At 37.3% G+C, this 17,249-nt stretch overlaps 1 protein-coding gene across 4 annotated transcripts in view; it reads left to right on the top strand.

Annotated features, from left to right (window-relative positions):
- The window catches only part of CCPG1 (cell cycle progression 1), a 68,959-nt gene that overhangs the window by 22,166 nt on the left and 29,544 nt on the right, over positions 1-17,249 (top strand). For 3 of the 4 annotated variants that reach the window (XM_044665295.1, XM_044665294.1, XM_044665292.1), the window contains exons 2-3: positions 3,701-3,765; positions 16,200-16,270. In XM_044665295.1, the coding sequence (XP_044521230.1) occupies positions 16,211-16,270 (60 nt within the window). In that variant the 5' untranslated portion in view covers positions 3,701-3,765; positions 16,200-16,210. Of the gene's footprint in view, positions 1-3,700; positions 3,766-16,192; positions 16,271-17,249 lie in introns of those variants that run through there. The other variant, XM_044665293.1, reaches the window with a different exon arrangement.

The following is a 17,249-nucleotide window of genomic DNA, read 5'->3' as shown; positions in this document are numbered from 1 at the left end:
CTCTTGCCAGACCTCAGCCCTGGGTTATTTTTACCACCTTTATTCTCCATTTCAACTAACATGCTACTTAACTTAGCCAAGGTAACAACTAGGTTGCCTGAATGCGTTACAATTCACATTATAGTCAATAAACATTTAAGAAGTCAATAAAGAGTTGCTAAGCACCTGCTTTATGCCTGGAACTCTAAGTGTTGGGGATACAAGAAGAGGCAACAGACTTTCCTGGCCCCTCAAGACCTCAAAATCTCATGGGAGAGACAACAAGCAAATAAGCTATATACATGATGAATAGGAAATAATGAAAAGACAGAAGGTACTATAATATTAAGAAAGATTGGGAAAGGCTTCCGGTAGAAGATGGGATTTTAGTTGGGCCTTAAAGGAAGTCGGGAAAGCAGGTGGAAATGAGGAGAGAAAGTTTTCCTGGTGTGGTGAATAGCCAGAGAAAATTACTAGAGCTGTGTTGGCAAAGGCGTGACACTTGTGCCTCTGAGAGAGTTAGAGGGGTCTGCTCCATTCCCCCTCTCCACAGTACTAAGGACAATTTTTTGCATGCCTTGCCCAGCTGTCTAATTCAAGCACTTCCTCCCTCTGCTGTCTAAGGTAATGGGGGAGGGGTGTGCCTCATAGGTGACTTGAAAGTGCAGTTTGGGTGTAGGATCTCTAAAATATTCGCCAATGCTGGACTAGAGCATAGAGATCGAGTGGCTTGTTTGTGGAACTGCAGGGAAGCCAATTCATTTGTTTCAGCTGTGTCTCACTCTGCAATTCCATTTGAGATTTATTTTTGGCAAAGATACTGAAGTGGTTTGCCACTTCCTTCTCTAGCTTACATTATTGATAAGGAGACTGAGGGAAACAGAGTTAAGTGACTTGCCCAGGGTCACAGAGCTAATGTTTGAGGCCACCTCTGAACTCAGGAAAATGTCTTCCTGACTCTAGGCTTGGCACTCTCACCACTTTGATACCTAGCTCACCAAGGAAGTCAGAAACACTGAATTAAACAGTACATTCAGTGTAAAGTGTAAGATGACTTGGGAAGGTAGGAGGAGGTTATATTTTGAAGGGCTTTGAATGCCAAAATGATTTTGTATTTGATCCTAAAGGTATTAGGGAACTGCTGGATTTTATTGAGTAGGGGAATGATATGGTTGTACCTTTACTTTAGGAAAATCACTTTGGTAGCTTAATGGAGGATGCTTGGAAATGGGAAGAGACAAAGCAGGCAGACCCACTAGCAGGGTATTGAAGTAGTCAAAGCTGAGGTGATATGAAAGCCTATACTATAGTGGTGATAGTGTCAGAGGACAGAATGGGGGTCAAGATGCAATGGACAAGCCTTGGTAATAGCTTGGATAATGGGGGTGTGAGATAGTGAGGAATCTAGGGTGACTCATAGGTTATAAGCCTAACAGACCTATAGGATGATATTGCCCTTTATAGTAAAAGGGAAAGTAAGAGGTAGGAAGGGAGGGTTTAGTGGGAAAGATATTTAGTTCAGTTATGGACATACTGATTTTAAAGTTAAGATGCTTAAAAGGCAGTTGGAGATGTGAGATTGGAGTTCATCATAAAGGTTAGGGCAGGATAAGTAGATTTGAATGTGAGCACAGATTTGGTAATTAAATCTATGGGAGCTGATGAAATCGCCAAGTGAAGTATATAGGAAAAGAGGGCCCAAGACATGACACTGTTGGACACTTAGAGTTCAGTTTAATAAATTCAGCAAACATTTAAATGCCTACTATTGTACTTTGGGGCTTACAATTGATGAAAAGAGAATATCTGCCCTTAAGGAGCTTATAATTAAATGGAGGAAGATATCACATAAAGGAAAGCTGGTAGGGAGGAATGATCAGGGGTGTACTTGACATTTATTAGGTGGTGGTAGGGCATCATGTTCCTTGGCGTACAAACCAAGCAGAACTATGGATGGAAAGTGGAGAGGTAGCTAGTTAGAAGGTGTGATCTAGATGAAGATTCAGCAAAAGAGACTAAGAAAGTAGTTAGATAGAAAGAGAATCAGGAGAAAATTGTATCCTGAAAACCTAGAGAGAAGACAGCATTAAGAAAGAGAGGGTGATGGACAGTGTCAAAGGCTACAGAGAGGTTGAGGACAATGAGGACTGAGAAAAGGCCATTGGATTTAGCAATTAAGAGATCAATGGTAAATTTGGAGAAAGCCATTTTGGTTATTAAGGTTGGAAACTGGATTGTAAGGAGTTAAAAAGAGAAAGAGAGGAGACATTAAGGAATTACTTAGGGTGGATGCCTTCTTCAAAGAGATTCCCTACAAAGAGTAGAAGTGGTATAGACCTATAGTTAGCGATCAAGTGAGAGATGTTTTTTTTTTTTAAAGGATAAAGAAGACTTGGGCATTTTTTTTTAAGGAATTAAGGAATGAACCAGTAGATGGGAGAAATGGAAAATAAGTGATTAAGTTCAGACGACAGAGGGGGCAGCCTGATGGAGGAGATCAGGTGAAATGAGATGTATTGAGCAGGTAGAAGGAATAGTCTTTTTAAGGAGTAAGGTCACTTTCTCATGTGAAACTCTAGTACAGGAGGAGATAGTGTCAGAAGGTCTATGAGTGATATGACTTGAGGAAGAGGGAAGAATAGGGAGCTCACCATGAATAGCCTCAATATTTCTTCTGTAAAATGAGGCAAGGTTCTCTGTTGAGAACTTCAAATGAGCCCATACTCTGCAGCTAGGCAGTTCTTTTATTAAGGGAGGGAAGCTCTCCTCTTCCCAGCTGAGGATCTTACCAGTCTCTTTACTAAGAAACTTGAGGGCATTCAATTTCCACCACTCCTATTCAAAACTCTGACACTTTCTCTTCTTTTCTTTCCCATTTTCCTCAAGGACAAATCCCTTAGATGCATCTTTTATCTTCTCCCTGACTTCAATAGAATGTATCCTCTCTCATTTCCCCCTCTTTCAAATCTTCAACCTCTTCCTATGAACAGAGGTCCCTTCACTACTGCCTCCAAAATGTGCCCATGTCTCCCAGATCCTTAAAAAAGATCCTACCATGCCCCCTAAGCTATCATTCTATATCTTTTTTCTCATTCTCAGCCAAATTTCTTGAAAAAGTTGTCCACTCTCATTTCCTTCATTCTCTTATTACTAAATCCTTTATAATCTGACTATTCACCAACCCACTCAACTAAAAACTGCTCTTTCCAAATTTTCCCATGGCATTTTAATTGCCAAATCTGATAGTCATTCCAAAGTTCTTTCTCAACCTCTACTGCATTTGACATGTTGACCATCCACCCTCTCCTTTTTTGGGGTTTTCATGCTCATCCCATTCTAATAGCTTCCTTTTGCTTCCTATGTTTATTTCTTAAAGCCCTATACAACATGACCTCAAACTATCTTCTTTCCTGACTCTCATTGGATGTCAATACCTTTTCTGCAGCTCTTTAATCCTCTGGCCTTCTCTCTGTGCATCATTCATGACATTTCATCTTGTACATTTTTGCCTTTGCACTGGATGTTTTCCATGCCTGGAATGAACTCCTTTACCTTCTACCTCATAGAAACCCTTGAAGATGCAGCTCAGGTATTATCTTTTGCATAACTCCTTTATTGAGCCCCTTAAATGCTAGTGTCCTCCTTAAACTGTCTTAACTATTTAACTGCATTAATGGATGCTCTACCATTGTGTCCTATGTGTTTCCTGTTTGATCTCCAGTGTCCAAGGGAAGAGGAGAAGCAACATTCCACCGTACCAGTCTCCTGCCACTAAGATGAGAAGAGGTGCCATTTCATCAGATTTCTAACCTGGTTTCCTGCTTTAAAGAATGGAGAGTATCAATCACCACTCTTCTACTCCAAGTTCTTCCTCCCTTGCTTGAACTGCCCAAGATTTTGAATGGATTCTTCCTCATGCTGTCCCCACCCCCCAGATCATAATACTATTGATTTTGAAAAATCTCTCTTAATTTTTTACTTATTGATGAACAAACTCCCCCCTAGTTATACCTTCCCCATCCCAGGATCCTGAAACCCCACCAGGTAATCATCCAGACCTCATTCCTCATCCCCTCACTGCCTGATTTCTTATTCCCAATCCCCTCAGCTCCCAACCAAATCCTAACCAAGAACTACCCACCCCTTTCACTGTGCCTTTGGGAAAGCCTGCTCTTTGGGCAACAAATTTCCTTTCATCTTAAATCTTTTCCTTTTCCTCTCCATTCATTTTCTGACTCTCAAGACCTTGCTTCTTTCTGGTGATACAGCCTCCCAGGTCACCCTTTACAACATAGACTGCGCTTTCATTCCTTCCCATAGATTTACTGGTTAAAGTAGGAAAGTTGGAATTATAAGTTTCTCTCAAATAGAAGGCTCTTACATTGCCCCCACTTCATTGTAGGCACATTGGTTAGGATATGAGAAATGATCCCAACTCTTTATGATGTTCAAGTTTTTTTGACTTATATTCTTTTGGGAGAGTTATAAACCTTAAATAATCTTTATGCTTCCCTATTTTTGATATTTTGCTTTGGATGCAGATGATGTTTTCTTTTAATTTTATTGCTTTTTACTTTCCTTCTTCCAGAATTTCCTTTGCTTTTGTGTATTGTCTTTACTAAGCTGCTCTTTACTCTTTTGTTCATTTTGTAAGGTTTACCATCATGGATTTTTCTATTTATTTCTTCTGTGCAGGCTTTCACTTCTGGCTTTACAATTCTTTTCTGTCTTAAATCATTGAGGAACACCCTGCTGTGATCCACACTCTCTTGAGAATCCTCAGAATCTTCTGTTTCATTATTTGTTGATTTTATTTTCCTTTGCCTTAATTAGTCATTGATTTAGATGATCTAGAAACGATTTTCGTATCTGTTAATAATGTTACCTGTTGGCTTATGAGTTTGTAACCAAAATCTTTAACTGATTTTTTTCTTCTTCCTGAGATCTTTGGTAATTTCATCCTTTCTCCCCCTTATGTTCTGTTCTTTACTTCCTGACTACTACCCCTTTGATGATAGTTCTTGGAGACTTAGACAACAAAACTTTCTCAGTCTTCTCTTAGGCTAGGGACTTCATATCTCATCTGATTTGTTCTTTGTCACAAATGCCTTCTGGAGGAGCAGAACTGGCCTCAGCTGGATGCCATTTTCATTTGCTTCAGGTTTAGTAGATTGATATAAATGGTGGCATCCTGCCCCGTTTTGTTCTTTTCTTCAGTTCTCTGAATGAGTATCGTAGCAGCACAGAGCATTGCCATAAAGTAGTCCCATTCAGAGCAAGCTTCTGTCTTTTGGTTTTCCTTTTGGCAGGTGGTTGTGAGTGGGGGTTCATGCTGATTGAGAGTGTGAAGGATTAGGGATTAGCCTCTGCTATTAATCCTCAATTCTTGGTGCATTGGACCATGGAGACAGCTGAAATTTCATTATCTCATGTGCATACTTTTTATTTTGGAAATGTTCAAAAGGTCCTGAGTATTCAGGGGAAATGTCTAGCCCAGCATATCACTTTAGCAGAGACCCTATGATAGTGACACTTCAGCTAATGAATTATAAAGGATTAGTTCAAAATCTGCCTAGAATGCCTATTTCAAAATAAAGTTTCATTCAAAGGCTTTTCTGGTTTTCCTTCGGTTGTAGTGCTTTTATTATTCTTAAACTATCTCTCCTCAACCTGTTTTCTAGGTCACTTGTTTTTCCATTGAGATTTCACATTTTCTTCTATTTTTTCATTCTTTTGATTTTGTTCTGTTGTTTCTTAATGTCTTGTGGAATCATTGGCTTCCATTTGACAAATTCTGATTTTTAAGGAATTCTTTTCTTCATTGAGCTTTTGTACTTTTCTATTTGGCCAGTTCTACTTTTTATGAAGTTCTTTTTCTTTAGTAAATTTTTGTACATCTTTTTTCCATTTGGCCTATTCTCTGCTTTTTAAAATTTCTCTCTTTTTTTGGGTGCCTTCTTGACTTTTTTCATGATTTTCTTGCATCACTATCATTTTTTTTCATTTTCTCTACCTCTCTTACTTGATTTTTAAAATCATTCTTGATTTCTTCCAGGAATTCTTCTTGGCCCTGAGATCAATTCATCTTTTGCTTTGAGGATTTGGACGTAGCAGTTTGACTTTGTTGTCTTCTGACTTGGTGTTTTGACCTTCCCTGTCACCATAATAACTTTTTATAGTCAGGTTCCTTTTTATTGTTGTCATTTGCCCATTTTTTTAGCTTATTTTTTGACTTCGAGCTTAATGTTCAATTTGGTTTCTGTTCTTGGGATGGAGGAAGCACTGTCCTAAGCTTCAGATTCATGTTTGCTTTTAGACGTTGTTCTGAGGGTTTGTGAGTTTCAGTACTTCCAAAAATGATATAATCCAAGGAGAGGTGTGGTCATTGCACTCAGTCTTGCACTGTGTTCTGGTCTGTTAATGACCACAAACATTCTTTTCTTCCCCAGAACTGTGACCAGGGTCTCTGCTGCCCTGCATCTTTATGCTCTAGTGCTTCTTATCACCCTTAGATGGGAACCAAATATAGGCAATGCAACAGATCCCTGCACCCAGAACCAACAAAGAGACCCTTGTAATCTCCTTCTGACCAGTTGTCCACCTTCCTTAAAATTTGTGGGCTGAGAGCTCCAGAAGCTACTGCTGCCAATTCAGTTTATCCCTAGGCCTACTACTGGCTTGATCAGAGCTCAGCCTGCATTGGATTGCACTTCACTCTCACCCCAGTGAGATATATCTTTATTGCTCACTTTTTAAATTGTCTTCAGCTGGAAGACTGTTTCATTCCATCCTTTGTTTGATTCAGCTGCTCTAGGATTTGTTTTGAGGCATTATTTTAAAATTGCTTGGAGGGGAATTTGGGAGAGCTTAGGCAAGTCCCTGCTTTTATCCTGCCATTTTGGCTCTGCCCCTTTTAATGCTTTTATTAATTGTTTACTATATGCCAAGTTCTCTAAGACTCTGGGCTTGGGGGAAAGAACAAAAAAACAACTGAAGATTGCTCCCCAAAAGTTACTTAACCCATCAGGTTCTTAGTTTTCTTATCCTTTAAACAAGCAAGACAGGATGGGTGTGGACTTTGTTATTTCTAAGGTTCTTTCCAGCTCCAAACCTCTGGTCTTTTAAATTGCCTTTTAAATGTTCTCATTGAAACAGTGACTATAAGGAATGTCTTAAGATTAATATTTAAAGTACAAACTTTAAAGGGCTAAATAAATGTTGGTTCTTATTAGTAATTTTTTTGGTAATACTAGATATTTTTATATTCATTTCATTTTATATCATATATTCAGAACAGCCTGTGTAGCTGTTTCTACCACTTGCCTTTTCTTTCACATGATTTGAAATTTATAACATTTTATGTTCCATTTTTTCATACTGTTTGGTCTGAGGTAAAACTCCTTAAGATAGCTGTTTTAAGTATGTATATCCTGATCATAGTGGTTAGAAGAATAATAAAGAAGACTTAAATTTAAATTGTATCTTAGGCATTTCTCACCTTCTCTGAACTCTTAGATTTCTTTGTCATGATCCCAAAAGCCTCATCCTTGTGAAATATTATCACCCTGTGATCTTCTTGTAAGATCCACTTAGCTTTGGCACTCATACTTCATCAGTACACTCTGCCCCTCTTATTGGAGAGTAGAGCCCTGAATTCTAAACCTCCATTTAAGGAGGGGGACTCAAGATAGATATCTTTTAATTTCCCATTCAACTTTATTTTGGACTCAGTTCATTGCTTTTCTCCATCATCCATCTTCCCCTACACTTGCCCCTCCATTTTCGCTTCTTTTTGTGTGTTGGTCTCCCAATAGATTGTAAGCTCCTTAAAAGCAGGAACTCTCTTTTTTCTGTATTTGTATCCCCAGTGTTTAGCATAGTGCCTGGCACTTAGTAGGCACTTAGTAAATGTTTATTGACTTACTATTGGCTTAAGGTGTTTTAGATGCTTTGCTAAGCATTGGAGAATCAAATAAAGAAAAAAAGGCATTTTTGCCTTCAAGGAGTTTACAATCTAATGAAGAAAGATAACCCAAAAAAGCTGAAATGGGGAGGAGGGGAGGAACTACCTGTGGTGGAGAAGTTAGAGAAATACTAGTATAGTCAGGTAGGAAATAAGGTATCTGTCCTGGATCCTTTTCTCAAATGGAGGATTGGAATTCATGATTCCACCCTCCAAAGGGGCAGGGAATAATGATGAGTTATGTTTGCTTTAAATTCAGGGAAGTGTCTAGCAGACACCCTATGGACATGTGGGGGACTTTGAAACTACATTTCCCATGATTCCTCATGGCAAACAGGAAGTATGATGATGTAAGAGAGGATATAAGACTCCTGGGTCAGGAGGAGTACCAAAGTGGATTACATCTTTCAGGATGATGAGGTTTTCCAGTAATGAGCCTCTTGAGACATGGTAGAGAAGTTCCAAAGTAGTGTAGGCAGGAGAGAAATAAGGAGCATTTAATAAATGTTTATTGACTGACTAATATGCTGGCTATATTATTATAGGCAAACCTTTTTACCCTCAGAACCCCCAAAAGTTTTCTTAGACTATAAATAACCTGTGAAAGATTTCCTGCTGAAACTACAGGTTCAATCTCAATCCACTCTCCACTCCATCTCCCCCAAAATTGTTTATAAAGGAAAGGAGAAGACTACTGGCTCAAATACTTTGTCTGGCTAATTTTCTCCTTGAGTACTTCAGCAGCCTTGCCCTTACCATTCTATGGATTAGAGAAAACTTAGCATTTGCAAATTATTGGGTTTTAGGACATGTCAAATAAGAAAGAATTTGACTTTTTATGACCAAGGACAAATTTGACTTGCTTTTTAGTTTTTTACTTACTGTCAATTTGTATTTTAAATAAAGATGCTCATTTTTAAAAGATCTACCTAGACATGTTGAAATACAAGATACATTGTTTTTAAAGTATGTTGTTCAGTTATTTCATTTGTGTCCTACTCAACCTCACTTGGGGTTTTCTTTCAATTTTTGGTTTGCTGTTTTTTTTCCACAAAAAAACCTTACTTTCTGTTGTAGAATCAATATATTGTGTATTGGTTCTAAGGCAGAAAAATGGTTAGGGCTAGGCAGTTGAGGTTAAGTGACTTGCCTAGGGTCACATATTTAGTAAGTATCTGAGGCCATTTTGAACTCAGGATCTCCCATCTCTAGGCCTGGCTTTTTGTCCACTGAGACATTTAGCTGCTCCATCTTAATAGCTTTTATCAAGCACTCACATGATGACTTCATGGCAAAAGTCATACTCTCTTTGTGACTCTGTTTGAGGTTTTCTTGGTAAATATATTGGAGGGTTTGTCATTTCTTTCTCTAGCTCATTTTACATATGAGGAAACTGGCAAACAGGGTTAAATGACTTGCCCAGGGTCACACAGCTTGTAAGGGTCTAAGGCCAAATTTGAACTTGGGAAGATGAATTTCCCTATCTTCAGGACTGGCACTCTATCTGTTTTACCACCTACCTGCTCTTTCAAAGTGTATCTACCAATAGTTAAAAGAATTGATTCATTTTGCCATTTCCACAATTTTCTGTGTTAATATATAAAACCAGAAGAATCAATTAGGTAATAGCTAATTATTCATTCTGGTTTTACCATACTATATTCTGTGCTTTTGTTGTTTCTAAAAGGGCAGAACTGATGTTTTATTAAAAGTTTTATATTATTTATGGCCTTAATTATATATATTTTTTATAACTCAGAATGTCGATACAAAAAAGTAAATGTTTTATAGGAAACCTTAGGTAAAAAAAAAAACCAAAATTTGTGAATAGCTAGATGATGCAATAGGTAAAGCATCTAGAGTCAGGAAGACCTGAATTCAAATGTGACTTTAGATATTCACTAGCTGTGTAACTCTGGCAAGTCATTTAACCTTTGTTTGCCTCAGTATCCTCATCTATAAAATGGGGATTCCCTCAGGTTTGTTGTGAGGATCAAATGAGATAAAATTTGTAAAGCCTTTAGCATAGAGCCTCCTACAGAGTAAATGAATGAATCAAGTTATTATGATTATGATGACTGTGTTAATTAAGAAATTTAAATGCAGAATACTTCATACAGGTCATTGAGCTAATAATTCAGGTTGAAAAACCAAGATTATTGAAGTGAAAATATTTTCTCCAATAATCTTTTGAAAATGCCCCCATCAAATTGGGGTTTTGGTAAGTTAGAAGGTTACATTCAGACAGAAATCTCCAAGGATTTTCTTACTGTTTTTGTGTTCCTTTTTTCCCTTAATCTTCTATCTTTTGACATTGATGAAATTCATTCAATCTGTGTAGTATATACTTCACTCTTTCTTGGTCTTCTTTTCTCTATCAGTTTATTTATGTATCTTCTTTGCTAGGTCCTCATTTTCTTTTTTTCTTTGTAAACATAAGAATTACTCAAGGAATATCTTCAGGGTTCTCCGTATTTTTACTGTACTTTTCCTCTTGGAGAACTGGGTTGTTCTTATGTATGATTTCCTAATCTATGTGACCAATCCTAAGATTTTACTTTATTATATGATCATAGCTATAAGGGCCATCAAAAGTTATCTAATCCATTCTCCATATTTTATAAGGCTGAGGGAGTTAATCAATCAATAAATATTTGTTAAATTTTAGCCATGTGCCAGGCCCTGGATGTACAAAGACAAATATGAAATGTTCTTTGTTCCCAAGAAGTTTACATTCTAGCTGGAGAAACTACATGAACATTATTACTACATATGAAATAAATGTTTTCATAATCAACAAAGAATTGAGCCAGGCATTGTGCAAGCACAGGGTATACAAGAATGGTAAAATCATTGTCCTGGACCTCAAGAAGCTCACATTTTAATGGGAGAGACAACATGTAAATTATTATGTATGTATAAATTACAGACAGATTAAATGGGAGATAATCACAGAGGTAATACATAAGCAAGAGAGGGGCTGGGAAAGGCTTTGTGCAGAATCTGGGATTTGACCTGAGTTTTGAAGGGAAGTGAGGAGGTAGAAGTGAAATGGGAGAGTATTCTAGGCATGCTGGCCAACCATCCAAAAAGCATAGTCAGGAGATGGGGGGTTATTTGGGGGTGTGTGGGAGGGTAGCAAGAAGGCCAGTTTGGCAGGCTTATCATAAAATATGTAGAGAGGAGTAAAGTGTAAGAAGATTAGTTGCCAAGACCCTTAATAGCCAGACAAAATATTTTGTGTTTGATTTTGGAGATAATATGGAGCCATTGGAATTTATTAAGTAGGAGGTTGATTGCTTGGGAAAAATTACTTCCACAGCCAAGTGGAGTGAGAAAAGGTAAGGCAGGAGATCCACAAGAATGGATGAGGTAAGCCAAGGTGATGGCCTTATGAGTGGATAGATCTTAATCAAAGATGTGAAGGTAGAAGTAATAGCTTGACCGTAGTTTGGATGTGTGTGGTTCAGATGAGAAGAGTCAAGGATGACACTAAGGTTTATGAGCCTGGATTCTCTGAACATTACTGAGGGAAGTGGGGGAAAAGATCATGAATTCTGTACTGGATATAGTATATTTGAGATATTGGTGGTTTGTTTCATCTTTTATGAGATGCCAGTTTAGCAACTAGTGATGTCATTTGAGTAGAGAGTATGGGGATGATCAGGAGCGGCTTTATGTAGAAGTTGATAACTGAGCTGAATTTTAAGGGAAACAATTTGTAAGGATATAGAGATGAAGGAGTACATTAGAAGTATGGGGAATGGTCAGTTCAAAGGCATGAAGATTGAGGTGGGGGTGTGTAGTCGGAGAAACAAAGAAGGCTAGTTTTACTAGACCAATGATTAGGTGAATGAGAGTAATGAATAATGAGGTTGGCTTTACAGGAAAAAAGAAGAGTTTATATTTGTTCCTAATTGTAATAGGGACCCATTTGAATTTATTTAAGAGAGTGAATTGGACTGTTTCAGCAGTCTAGGGAGAAGTGATGAAGATGTGAGAAACTATTAGATGTGAGAGGGAATAGGTACAAGAAATGTGGTGAGAGAAATAAAATTTGACAATTAATTGGATTATATTGCATGAGTGAGAAAGAGGAATTAAGGAGGACAACAAAGTTGTTAACCTGGATGACTATAAAGTGTCTAGAAGAATGGTGGTATGCTTCACAGTAATAAGGACGTTTAGAATAGGAGATAGATATTGGGGAAAATATGAATTCTGTTTTTTTTACATGTAGTATTTGTGATGCTTATAGGACAACAATTTGAAATGTTTAATAAGCAATTATGAGCAGGACTGGAACTGAAGAGAAGAGACTAAGACTGGCCTTATAGATATTTTGGCCATCTCCATGGAGATGGTAATAAAATCTCCAGGAGCTAGATAAGGTCACCAAATGAATGAGAGAATATAGAGAAAGAAGAAAGCTCAGCATAGAGCTTTGGAGGATGGCCTCATTTAAGGGACATAATATGGTTGATGATCCAAGAAAGACTGACAAGCATTTTTTAGACAGGTCGAAGGATCAAGAGAAATCAAGAGAGAAGAGTGTCCCAAAACCCAAAGAGGAGAGAAGATTGTCAATAAGTGGTATTAAATGCTAAAGAGAACATTTGTAGGATGAAAATTGAGAAAAGGGCATGAGAGATCACATAAGAGTGTTGGAAGGGGTGAGAGGAAGGGAGAAAATTTGGAACTCAAATTTTGAAAAGAATATTCAAAATAATAAGTTGAAGAAAACAGTATTGAAAAACTTCAAACTTGTATTAATTTTTCTTCCAGTCTTAACAACCTGAGTATCTCACCATTAGCCAGTCCAAACACCCTCAACCTTCTTCCTTCTTCTCCCTTTCTTCCCAACCCTACTCTGTCCACTGCTCTTCTGCTTCTTCTGCTATGAGTTACTATTTTATTGTTATTTCATCCATCAAGCTATAGAAATCTGTGATTTGGTGGTAGGGAAACGAGTTGTAAAGGGATATCACTATTATTAGAGCTTGGTTTTTCCTCCCTGTCATATTTTTTCATGCCACTTGACTTTTTTTTTAAAACATTTATTAATATTCGTTTTTAACCTGTTTACATACTTTATGCCCCGCCACTTGACTTTTAAGAGATTTGATTATCCAACCTATTCCAGCTTTCCTGAAGCTCTACTTTAAAGCATCTGACAACTTCTCCATTTCCATCCCTATCTTTTTTGGTAGACTGGTCCCAGAGGTTAAGTTACTTGTTCAAGGTCCCAGGTAATACATTTCAGAGTTCCTCTGACTAGAAGTCCAATACTCTTTCCTTCTTTACCATTTCAACCTCCTATATCACTTTCAATTGAAATTTATCCCTAATCTATCATACTTTTCTCCAATCTGAATTGATTGTCATACCCCCTGTCTTCCTTATTTTGACATCCATTCTTTCAGTTACACATATTTAAGATCTCAGGAATCCTTTTGGACTCTTTATCCTCCATTTACAGTCACCAGTTTTGGTGCTTCCAAAATTTGTTAAAAAAAAAAAAATGCTAGGGTCTTGAGATTCTTTTTTGTCCCTCTCCCTTCCATTTCCTGGATCTAGTTTGAGACTGGGAAAGATTAGCTACTACTTCCAACCAGGAAGCAGAAGAACAGTGGACAGAGTAGGGTTGGGAAGAAAGGGAGAAGAAGGAAGAAGGTTGAGGGTATTTGGACTGGCTAATGGTGAGATACTCAGGTTGTTAAGACTGGAAGAAAAATTAATTCTTGTCAGTCCTAGGGGATTTGTGCCAGTGTTCCATCCTCTTAAGCTTTTTTAACACAATGCTTTTCTAATCAGAGACTGACCATGTGTCTGGCAAGTCAGTTATTGCTGGTTAATTGCTAGAAGTTCTTACCCAACCTGTAGTTATCTTTGCACACAAGACATTCAAATACTAAATTTACCTATTCCTTCGGATGCCTTATATCAGGGGTCGGCAACCTTTTTGGCCGTGAGAGCCATAAACGCCCCATTTTTTAAAATGTAATTTCGTGAGAGCCGTACAGTGCTCACAGTGCTGCTCCTGTAACAGCACCTGAAAAAAAATTGACTTTATGGCTCCTGCAGAAAGAGCCATATCTGGCCCTCAAAAAAGCCATATGTTGCCGACCCCTGCCTTATAAGATGAGGGTATCCAGGCTATTAGCACTTTTTGTGTAGGTTATTGGATTAGAAGAGAAAACACTCCTTCCCATCCCCAGGTTTGATATTGTTAAGAGGTGCATTAGTTCCATTGACCAACTGCTAAATATATTTATCTAAAGTTGGTTTGTCTTCATGCTTGCCTGCTGTCCTTGGGCCTTATCCCTGATGAGAGACTCTCTCATCTGCCTGTTCTCCTAGGCCGTAATGCCCTTAGATTGTACCTCAACAACAAATGATAAATTCAAACTGTTGTCAAAAATCTCAAAGGCAAGCTGACCTAAAGCCCTGAAACAAGGTGAATTAATGCTGATCCACATTCTTAAATAGTTATTTGTTCTGATTCCTAGGACCTGTAGAAGAGTTTAAATGATTTTCATTATTTTTGGTCACTTATGGAAGCTCTTCAAAAAATCAGACTCACACCTTGAATAGAATCTGGCAGCCTCTGGGAGAGCTCTTATTCTCTTCATTCCCATTCTGCATTGTGGGGTGAAGTAGTCTTAAAGAGTTTATATACAAACAGAGGAATTTGTATTTTATCCTAGAAACAAGAGGGAATCATTAAAGTTTCTTGAACTGGTCAGGGTTGGTATGGTGTTTATTTTATGATTACTTTATGATTATCACTATATCATTTATGTGTAGGAAAAATTAGGGTGGAGAGTGACTGAAAGTAGGAAATTTCACCTTACATTCAGGTGAGAATTGATGAAGACCTGAAATCAGGTAGTGACCATTTAGTAGAGAAAAGGAAAAGAATTGGAGAGATGTCGTAAGTAGTACAATGAACCAACTGATTGGAATAGAGAATGTGAAGGAGGCTGAGAATCCAAGATGACCCCAAGATTTTGAATCTGGGTAACTGGAAATTTAGTGATACCTACAACAAAAATAGGAATGTTTAGAGGAGGGGCAAGTTTTTTTTTAAGTGGGGAAAAGAGGGGCTAGGAAGGGTTGGAAGATACTGAATTTGATTTTGGATTGTTGGGTTTGTGATGCCTACAAAATATTGAGGTAAAGATGTCCACAGGCAGTTATTGATACTCTGCTGAAGCATGGGAAAGAGCTTTGGATTGGATTTCTAAAATTGGGAATCTGTATGTTGATGAATTGATACATAATTGAACACAGTGAGCTAAGGAGATTAACAAGAGAAGATATATAGAGAGATCAGAAGAAAAGTCAGGACAGAGTCTTATATTCCCAGGAACCAGCACAATGCCTCATATGTATCCTTTAATATTTGTTGGAATTGATTGCCTAAAATATCAAGTACAATTTTTTTCTGAGTAATATTGGAGAATGGATCTGTTATGCACAGTGTCCCTAAAATCTTAGTGCAATTTTTAGCTTAAATAGCTGCCGAAATTTTCTCCCACTAGTCTCCCAAAAGAATTTTTCATGTTACCTTGATTTTTCATTTTGTAGTCTACTAAATATACCATCTACTAAGCTAATAACCATTAATACTATTAAGTACATTTTAAAAAGACTTTACTCAGAGTTGTGTAATGGAAAAAGTATTGAATTTGTAGCCAGACAACTGGGGTTAAAATTCTGATTTTATTATTTACTATATATGTGTTGCAGTGGGAAAATCACTTAGTTTTGGGGACTCAGCTCCTCTTGTTAAATAATGAGGGTGGTGTAAATTTTTAATTCTATTTTCCTTTGATTTCATGAATGAGGTAATATATAATAATACCCATTTTACAGATGTAGAAACTAAAGTTGAGAAGTAAAGTGGATTGCTATGTGCTATAAGTATTCTTAGAAGTGGCAGAGTGGAATCTTAAATCCAGGGCCTAGACAAAAGACTTTTATGATGCCAAATTGCTTAATTTATCCTTTGGGGCTTAGTATGTGGCCAACCTCTCTCAGGAAAATTTCCTACAGTATTACAGTCCACTGTGACTGCCCCATATTCTGTATTTATTTTGTATTTCTTGCCTAAGACACTCAGTATTTGCCTATTTAGTTATAATAATAAATTTATTTGAAAACTAATTATGTTAGCACGTAGGAGGCACTTGAATGGTCATCAATTTTTTTTCTTTTTTGCTGTTTCTTACAAGTAAATGTATTATATTTCTAGATACCTGAAAAATGTCTGAAAACTCCAGTGACAGCGATTCATCTTGTGGTTGGACTGTCATCAATCATGAGGTAGGTTCTTAAATCTTAAATATTATAGTTAAATTGAATTGATGACAGTTATAGATTCATTTGGTTTATTAAAACTTCAGAACTATCCAGAATTAAGTTTATATGACCTAATATGGGAGGTTTTCCCCTTCATCTGATTTGGCTACGAACATGTAACAAGATTGAGACTTTCCCTGGGAACCTCATCTGTCATTACCCATATATCTTTTAGACACTTAGGCCTATGGATTTAAGCAAGGATGATTTTTATTTACTAAGTCCAGAGCCTGATATCTTATTTCCAACTTTTTTACTTTACTTTTTCTTTGATTCATTGTTAACTTTATCCATTTTTTCTACTTTACTTCATTACTACATGCTGTACTAACAGATGAGTGAATAAAAATGGAGTATTCTTGCAAATGCTCTCTATGAGCGGCTTCTTGTATTTAAGAGTAATAATTCAAGCATTAAATATATAATAAGGTAAAATGTTATATCCATGAGTCAGTGATAAATTGTTATTGAGAAATAGAAGAATAAGATCATTATAGTTCATATAGTTTGTTAAGGGACCTTAGAGATCCAGCAGTTCTCAAAATAGGATCTGGAGAGCCCAGAGATCCTTTCAAGGAGTCTTTGAGCTGAAAACAATTTTCATAATATTACTAAAGGATTTTCATTTTTAACGTGGTAAATGTCAGTAAATAATCCACATAAACATAAACTCTTTAGAGGGGCCCTCAATAATTTTTAAGAATACAAAGGATTCCTGAGGTCAGAAAGCTTGAGGACTGCTGATGCAGCTCAGCCCTTCTCCCTTTCTCACTTTTCTTTTTATAGTTGAAGAAGTTCAGGCCCTTTGAGGCAGAGTAATTTGATGCTCCATGGCAATTATTGGCAGAACCTAGACTAGCATCCAGGTGTTTGAAGCTCTAGATACTCATAACCCAACCTTGTATTAATTTAATCTTATGGTGTTAATATATAGTGAGTCTCT

This window comes from Gracilinanus agilis, chromosome 2 (assembly GCF_016433145.1).
Source record: "Gracilinanus agilis isolate LMUSP501 chromosome 2, AgileGrace, whole genome shotgun sequence".
Taxonomy (NCBI): Eukaryota; Metazoa; Chordata; class Mammalia; order Didelphimorphia; family Didelphidae; genus Gracilinanus; species Gracilinanus agilis.
This window is presented reverse-complemented; position numbering and strand designations above follow the sequence as displayed.